At 34.6% G+C, this 9,130-nt stretch overlaps 2 protein-coding genes across 2 annotated transcripts; both read right to left on the bottom strand.

Moving 5' to 3' along the window:
- Positions 1-717: 717 nt before the first annotated feature.
- On the bottom strand, positions 718-4,190 carry LOC139857001 (ubiquitin-conjugating enzyme E2-23 kDa-like). Its single transcript, XM_071845712.1, has 6 exons — positions 3,913-4,190; positions 3,738-3,817; positions 2,582-2,696; positions 2,435-2,487; positions 2,218-2,346; positions 718-1,025 (listed from the first exon to the last, which is right to left on the bottom strand). The coding sequence occupies exons 1-6, from the start codon at positions 3,954-3,956 to the stop codon at positions 889-891; spliced, it is 558 nt and encodes a 185-aa protein (XP_071701813.1). The 5' UTR covers positions 3,957-4,190; the 3' UTR covers positions 718-888.
- A 1,519-nt stretch (positions 4,191-5,709) lies between these two features.
- Positions 5,710-8,760, bottom strand: LOC139860500 (AT-rich interactive domain-containing protein 2-like). Its single transcript, XM_071849255.1, has 3 exons — positions 7,261-8,760; positions 6,095-6,854; positions 5,710-5,979 (listed from the first exon to the last, which is right to left on the bottom strand). The coding sequence occupies exons 1-3, from the start codon at positions 8,758-8,760 to the stop codon at positions 5,879-5,881; spliced, it is 2,361 nt and encodes a 786-aa protein (XP_071705356.1). The 3' UTR covers positions 5,710-5,878.
- Between the last annotated feature and the right edge of the window lie 370 nt (positions 8,761-9,130).

Here is a 9,130-nt window from a genome sequence, read left to right as displayed (position 1 = left end):
TACGCAAGCCGAAAACCCCCGCCGCAACGCGCGGGCCGATCCGGACTAGTTGGGACTATAATGCTACCAAGAATGTGTAACTGAATTCACCAAATACATAATGAGAATTCCAACAATTAGTTTAAACATATGCAAGTTAATCAACATGTAAATACTGTGTACAAACTTCTGTTTCAACAACTATAACTGTATATGTGTACTTTTTACTCCTAACATGATGTTCCAATAATTTAAAGTCTGTCCAACAGAACCCAAATCAAGTTCAATAATTTGCAACCCACATAAATCAGCGGCACCAGCTGCAACAACATTAGGTGATAAAGCTAATAAAGAATCAATAGTTAGAAAATTGGGTCAAAGTAGTTGACTTTCTTTGCAAAAACTAATCAAAAAGATGTAATCTTGCTTCCATGAGAAACATGAACTGACCCATTTGGTATTGTAGCAATTGCAGAAGGCCCGTCTCTACCACCTAGAGACAAAATCGTTGACTTTTCAAGGTCAAAACATTCAAATTGAGATGGGTTTGATTGAGATTGAACAACAAGACTTCGACCCCATAAAATTTCACTCAAAACTCTTGAATTTCAAAAAGTTTTAGCCTTTGATGGCAAATACCCAGTTCTTGAAAGAGAAAAGAATTGAAAGCAATTCAGTGTCTCTTTTTCTGGGCAGCTTGAACAGGAAAAAACTTTTTTGTTTACATGTTTTCACCATAACATCATTATAAAACTTTTAGATAAATCAGATATGAATGACAACAGTTACAAAGAAACAAGTTTTTACAAGAGTTATTGGAGCAAATGTCCCTTTAAAAAGGGCTAAATATTTTAACTTAAAAGACAACAAAGTTAAGATGTACATAAGTTCATTAATACAACTACATACTCAAGGGTCAGCTTTTCCAGCCACTTCTTCATCACTAGAAGCGTATTCGGCTTCGCTCAGCTCCTCCTCATCACTCGATTTTTCCTCTTCAGGAACGGCCCCAGCATCCTCTGGCTTCGCATATCTCTCACAATACTCTTAACACGAAATAAAAAATAATACCATGTTAGTAAAAAGAGAGAGAAGCAAAAGACGAATGGTTTTTTCAGATGCTGAGGTGGCTTTATTACAAAAAATATATTTGTAATTATATTGTATAATGTTTTATCAAGTTAAAGGAATGCATATTCTTACATAATGAGATCTTATGACAATACATATCTAAAATCATAGATCCTCATGGTCTTTGGAGGTAAACAACCACTAAAATACAATTCAAATATAATTAGCTTTGGAATAAAAATCCGGGACCCGATTGAATTTTCATCAAAGATTAGCCACTGAAGATCATCTGCATAGATTTGTTTGAACACCACTTCCGCACAACTCAGTGGTACTTATAAATAACGCTACAAGCGTATACAATCAATATAAGCGTCATCTCCCAATAAGATCAAAGTGGTAAAAGCCGTTAGTCGATCGAGACCTTGTAGGACAAATCATCCGGGTTGGGATACATCGGATTAATATATTTTTACATATAAAAAATAAATTTAAAAAGTAAGTGTAACTATAGAAGGGAACCAATAAACATACATACATACATTCATTTAATAGTTCAAATACTCCAAAGCCCCTTATTTCATATTGACCAAAGTTGACCGACTTTGGTCAAATAAGTCCAACTTCGACCAACAGTCCGACTTTTGGCCGATTTTGACCCGTTGGCCGATTTTGGCAAAGCTGGGGCAGCCTGCTTGTGAAACCTATTAATCTAACAAAGGTAACTCGACCGGACTTTAGAGGTTGGCAATTGACAGGGGAAGGAACTATAGAATGGGATTGATCCCACTTTTACAACGATGAATAAGATGCAATTGCGTAGCTTGATCATTCTTAGGTATAAAACCAATATGTATGAGCACATGATAAAGCCAAATGGGACTCTAACAGAATTAGGTATATTGAAGACTTGTACATTATACAATGTTGGTCTATTAGAGAGAACAGTAGCATTAATACTTTACACTTGGTTATTGACTTATTGTTATTATCTCATTAATACTTGATACTCTATACAAGATAATAATAACAACAGCAACTGCATTGTTGAATTGTCTACATAAAGGACAGTAAATTACCCCTAAAAACACCTACATAACTTGCCCAAAATTATATCTATAATAATATAATAATACCTCTCAAATAAATATTAAATAAAAAATGTACCTTTAACTTTTTGTTCATACGCAGTTCGGTCCCGCATCATTAGTGCTGCAGCATCTCCATTCAAAGGATCAGATGGGTTTGGATACAAAAGAAGCTGCGGTAGAAAAACTTCAAACACATTCACCAAATCTGCAAATACATAACTCATAATTCAAAATCATTACACTGTATTATATTAACTGATAAATATGAGTATAAATAATAAGATGATGATTACCAAACATTGGACTCCATGTCTGATTAATAACATCCAAACAAACTGATCCTGACCTGGAAAATAACTCATATTTGTTTGTGATGAGAAGTTGAGAACGAATGTTCAAAAAACAGACATCGATCTATTGTATGCAAAATTAAAACTCACATTTCATCAACATTTGGATGGTAAATTTTGTTGATAAATCCAATTGAAGGAGATTTATATGGATAAGCATCGGGCAGCTCCACCCTTATTCTCCAAACACCTCCATGATACGGGCCTGTATCACCATATTTTAGATATATAGCTACGATAATAATAACAATAGGAATAAATATTAAATATATACTTATTTATATCAACCACAATTACACAGTTTTTGTGGGGGTGTTTAGTATTGCAATTGTTAATAAGATACATATTTTTCAAAATAAGAATTTCAGCTGTAACATAAAGTGCTGCAGAAGTTGGTTTAGTTGTGACAGTCACATACTTAGTTGTATGATTGTTTAGTAAATACTTATTTAATGATTACATGGACTGAAAAATAATCTTGATAATTAGAAAGAACATTATTTGACGCCTGATCACGAACTCGGTAAGTTGGCTAGCCCATTAACGAACGCACAGAAGAAACACTGTAATGTGCCAACTGAAAACAATTCACAAAATAAGAATGATAACCACACACAATTGTCACATGACTCAACAAAAACACACAGTACCTACATGGTTTACCAATTGGCATAGACTGTTCTTTGTTGCTATGAGAAGGGGAAAAAATGTCGTCTTAACCGTCTAATCAAGATAACCTTTTTGTTTTCACAGAAATATTTCTCAAATTGTCTATAAATCAAACCTTTGTATTCAACAATTTAAGTTCATTTAGCATAAACGAAAATATCCTACCCAAACAACATAAATGTGACATGTAAAATGACTCAAACGAGCTCAATTTACAACCCGAAATCATCACCAATTTTCAATAAGTGAACTCACAAATCACAATGTGAAACAAATGAAATACGGTACAAACCCTAGACAAAAAACAGAAATCCCATAAATTCCTATATGTAAGTTCAACTTTTCCCTATATCAATAACATAAATTTGTGGGGTTTAGGCAATATGTCAATAAAACGTAAAAACAAATCAAATTCAACATGATTACACAAAAAGATCACATTTTTATAATCTACTTTAAGTTCAGACATATACCCACAAAGTTTATCATCAAATTAACAGAAAATTAGAGAAATTTACATACTTATATATCTAAAAGGACATAAAAATCAGAAATGAAAAGAAACACTGAAACTTACTGTCTTTAGGTCCATGAAACTGGACATAAAACTCTTGCATACCATCATTGATCATCTCCACTTTATAATCACCCATCATCCTACATCACAAAATCAATCACCAACATTAAAAATTACTGTAAATTATTAAAACCCAAAAAATGAAAACAAAAATCATGTCTTTATAAATTATTACAGCTTCATCAAATCCATCTCCCTACGTTTGGTTGGAGAAGACATGTTTTTGTTTACAAGTTAATCAAGAAAATATTGGAAGAAATTAATGAATTTGTTGATGATTTTGGGGGAATTGAAAGATGTTAGAGAGTGAGTTTTATGGGTGGTGAGTGGCGTGCGGGTAAAGGAGATAGAAATCAGTATTCTTTTGATTGATTTTTGATTTGATAAAATTAAAAATAGAAATACAGAGACTGAGAGGCGGTTCAGACAATCAGAGCTAAATGAGGATTCGTGTACTTTAGATTCTTTTTTAATTTTAATGTAAGTGTTAAGATAAGATAAATTATTGTATTTGTATTACCGAGTATATATTTTTAATAATTACAATATACAAGGTATTACGTATTATATTGTTATTGTCATAATCCATATCCATCCATATAATATTATAATATAATAATAAATATAATATCCGGGCCTAGTCTGGGTGGCCACCCATGAAATCTCCCCTGTTTCCAGCAATGGTGCAGGTTCGATCCTCGTGGGGGGAGTTTTCCCTGATTTAATTTCCAATGGCTTTGAGAGTGAAATAGATCTCAGAGCCCTCTTGTGAAATTCGATCCTGGGTTTCTCCTCGACGCGTGCGTGTGTCTTACCAACTAACCAAGCCGTTCAAAAAAAAAAATATAATTATAATATATTGAGTCTTATACATTAATATGAGTCGTATGATTTAGTCAAGGTTTTCCAGCAATGGTGCAGGTTCGATCCTCGTGGGGGGAGTTTTCCCTGATTTAATTTCCAATGGCTTTGAGAGTGAAATAGATCTCAGAGCCCTCTTGTGAGATTCGATCCTGGGTTTCTCCTCGACGCGTGCGTGTGTCTTACCAACTAACCAAACCGTTCAAAAAAAAATATATAATTATAATATATTGAGTCTTATACATTAATATGAGTCGTATGATTTAGTCAAGGTTTTATTGTACTCTATTATAGTTGACTAATAATATTTTTCAGATACGGGTTACATTATTCAAACTCTTTTATTCTGCGTTGGAGAACATTGTTGTCATCGACAAAAAATGTCTACCAAAGTACCACTCCATTGTTATGCAGAGCAAGTGACGACTTATGAAAAAATTTACATAATTGAGGAAGCCGTCAAACAATATGCATCTAATATTAGCTTTTTGCAACAAATAACAACAAATGGGAGAAAAGAATAAGTTATTTTCAACATTTAGTTAAGTTAGAATGTACATTTTCTTGGGTCAAAACGTGTAAGTTGGCAGGGACACGCTAACCCTGTGTGCCGTAGCACCCACCAATCCCACCCCGAAAGAGACCTGTGCCGGCAAAGTACCTCCTCCCAGTACCCACAGTGACGGCAAGGCGATTTTTACCCCAGCTAGCTAGACCCCCGAAACACTTCACAAATTCCCCCCCGGAGGGAGAAATAATTCCATGCGGGGCGCCCAGACTGAGAATCGAACTTGCGCCTCTCTTGGGTCAAAGCTTCCCCCACTGTGGGCCCAGGGATCAAAGGCATCGGGTACCACTGAGCTATAAGCTCGTTGGTGAATGTACATTTTCTGCACTCCTTGTGCAGAGGAATATTAGACATATTTTTATACGAGTATAATTCAGGTCCGATTGTGAGCTTAACTTCCGAGTGTGAGCTTAAGATCCTTTGGAGTTCTTAAAATTTAGATTAATACTATGTGGTAGGTTTTCATTATTCAACACCAGCTATCAGCTTCGGCTAGAACATTTGACTACGGCTACGGAGTAGTTTAGTAAACACACCCATGACAAATTAAAAAACAGAAATTTTAAAAGATGGAACAACTAAACATAACTGTTAAAGTGTTTAACACAGTATATGGCACCTGGAGCCTGGCTATCTATATCAGTCACACACTTATAATTTTACACGCTCCAAAATTGGTATCATAGTTTCGCGCACGCACATTACGACCATATCAAGATTCAATCAACGCACTATTCCCTGAACATTTGACAGATAAAGCACAGATCTTTACATTCCCAATTACATCTCCAACATACCCCACATCATGTTCATGTTCATACTTCATAGTAATTCATACCCCTTCAAAATTCAAGATTCAACATTCAAGATTCAAGATCAGTGATAGATAAAGCATGGATCTTTTCATGCCCCACCTCGTGTTCATCATCATCATCACTGTCTATATTATCAGGCATAATGCGATTTTGGTAACTTCTTCGTCTAAGTACAAAGACATTGTAGTAATAGCTCACCAACATGTCTTTAGTTTTAAAAGGAATGGACTCAAAAGCTCTTCTCCAAAAATAGCTCATAATTTCATGTCTTGATTTGCTTCTATCACTCAAATCTTGTCTTGCTTTACTAACCAAACTTTTAAACTCGGTTTCCTCTTCGGGACTCCACAATGAAGCCGAAGCCTCTTCACCCATACGATCAAATTTCCACTTATAGAAAAGTGGGCCCAGAGTGTCTTTGATCTTCGTCCTATTCTCACTAATATGAAACCTTACGCAATCAGCAGACCCCGGAATTGGACATGTACACGAGTTTTGTCTTCCTTTCCCAATAACTAAATTTTCCATTTCACGTTTTCCACTATCGCCCTCGGGTGGGGGCCACATCCGAGTACCAAGCCACTTAGAATCACTCTCGAAAACAACACTTGTCCATTTAGGTACGTCAGCTCGTACATTAACACTTTCTGCTTCTAGATCTTCGCACGTGTCATCATGTATCTCCATAGGATCCAATATATGTGGGACCTTTTTGACACATTTGTTGAGAGAGGATGGACAAGATGTACAGCCTGGACACGAACATGATTTTACATAACTGACCCTTTGACTGAATCGTTTTCTTTTGGAAGATAGGTGAACGGGAATTTTATCGTCTTCATACATTGAAGGATGCATCATGATTCTTTTCTTCTGCATATTTCATAAGAACCAAATGATTCCAAGAATTATTAAACCATAAATGACATATGTGTATCATATACATACTTTCTTCTGGGAAAACTCAAAAAAGCAATTTTATGGTTGAATAAAGGCCCAGTTGCAATTCTACTATTAAAAACTCAAAGGGGTCCTATACGATTTGAGTAGTACTTTAAAAATAACTTTTCTAAAGGAATGGTTGTTAACCAAACGGGTCCTCTGGGTCCCATATAACTTGAGTGGTACTTTTAAAAGAAAATTCAAACTAGTGGAGTCAGTGGATCCCACATGTCTGTATGTACATTCGCCACTATGAAGCTTAAATGAGTCAAGCTTAGCAACTTATTATCTCTGAATTGATAGCGATAAAAGAGAGGTTTGAGTACTTGAGTTATACCTGAGAGCCATAGAATTTATAGCCCGAATCAACATTTCGTTTTACCGAAAGCGTCTCTTTCACCAACAAAACCTGTTTCCATACTTTGTTTCCCTTACATTTCTTCCACTTTGAACTATTTGGTACGATTCCAATTTCGTCATCATGTGGATTTCTTGCAGCATTCGCTACCCAATCTAGCACTTCCGACAAGGACAAAGATTCCTCTTTTTTCATGTTCTGTTTTTTCATGTTCTGTGAACTACAAGATTCCTCTTTTATCCTCTTCCTAGAACCAACTACCTTACTAATAATAGTCTTGGCTATAATCAACGCACTATCGTCATGATTATCATTGTGATCACTATTGTCGGAATGAAAATCAGGTGCATTCATAGGACATAACACATTCGTGTTGTTGTCATCTTTGATTCTTGGATACAACATTTCAATTTTAGCCAAACCAAGATCCAAACCACCAATTTCTTCCCTCTTTTCGTTAAAAACATTATTGATTCTTGAAAATCCTCTTTCATTTTTTGACAACAATAAAGATTGCTCCTTTTTCATCCTCTTAGAACTAAAAGATTCATCCTTTACCATCTTTTGAGAATCAACAACATTAGTAACAATAGTCTTGGCAAGAATCACCATATTATCGTCATTATCACCATTAATTTTTATCTCACTATTGTTAGCATGAAGACCATGCATATTTATTGAACATAACACACCTCTTTTATCATTGTCAATAATCGGACAGAACTCTAATCTTCTTTCATCCAAACCTCCAAAAATTTCAACTTTTTCATCGACGTTATTCATTCTTGAAAATCCCCCATCAACATTAGCCATATTAAGATTCAAACCACCAACTTCTTCATTTATAGCCACATTAAGATCCAAGCCAGTAATATCGTCATGGTTTTCGTTACCATTATTAATTCTTGATAATCCCATTTCAAGCTTCACCATATCAAAATCCATTTTTTCGTTAAGCAAACTTTTACCATCATCAAATCCGACACTAGATGAAGTATTGCTACACCATCTCAACTCGTGAAACAACGATTCTAATTTTTCGAGAGCACCAAGCTCTGCACTCTTTAACGTCGTATCGTTGAAACCACAACGAATCAACCACTGATCAAACTCTTTTAAATGCTTAATATAAATCAATTTCAAAGCTCCAACATGTATAATATCTAACCCACATTCCTTAGCAACAAATTCCCACAAATTAGTATTCGAAACTGACTCATAATCTCCTATCTTTCTAATCACCCAAAACAATGTAAATAAATCAACCTCCACACCATCACAAAGTTTAGGTGGAAAAGCCCTAATTAAATCCTTATTGAAATATAAAAGAACTTGCTCAAATAAACACCTCAATCTATCTAAACCTCTAAGTTCAACATACAAATCAGTCTTCACAGGGAATTCATTAATTCTACTAGCTTGAGAAACCATAACCTTACTTACATCTATGTTATTATTCAATTCAGAAAAATGGGCCATATTGTACATTCAAGATTCCACCTTTTTGTCTTAATTTTACGAATTAAAAACAAAAGATACAAAATGGTTCATACCCTTGTAGAAAATTACATAAATTTATGATCAAAATTGAATCTTGAATTGTTACAGGCATCAAATAGATGGTCTCTATTAATAAAGATTTTTACCTTTGTACCACAAGTTATTGTGCCAAGCCCATATTTTTTGTCATTTGTTTCCTACAAAAGAAATAGTCAACACAAAATGATGAGGTTGTAAAAGGGGTGTTGTGAAGTTGTGAAATTAAGGATTTGATTCATGCATTTTGTTGTATAAATTATAAATTGATAAATGATAATAAATTTTATATTATTTAATTAGATTATATATA

This window comes from Rutidosis leptorrhynchoides, chromosome 7 (assembly GCF_046630445.1).
Source record: "Rutidosis leptorrhynchoides isolate AG116_Rl617_1_P2 chromosome 7, CSIRO_AGI_Rlap_v1, whole genome shotgun sequence".
NCBI lineage: Eukaryota > Viridiplantae > Streptophyta > Magnoliopsida > Asterales > Asteraceae > Rutidosis > Rutidosis leptorrhynchoides.
This window is presented reverse-complemented; position numbering and strand designations above follow the sequence as displayed.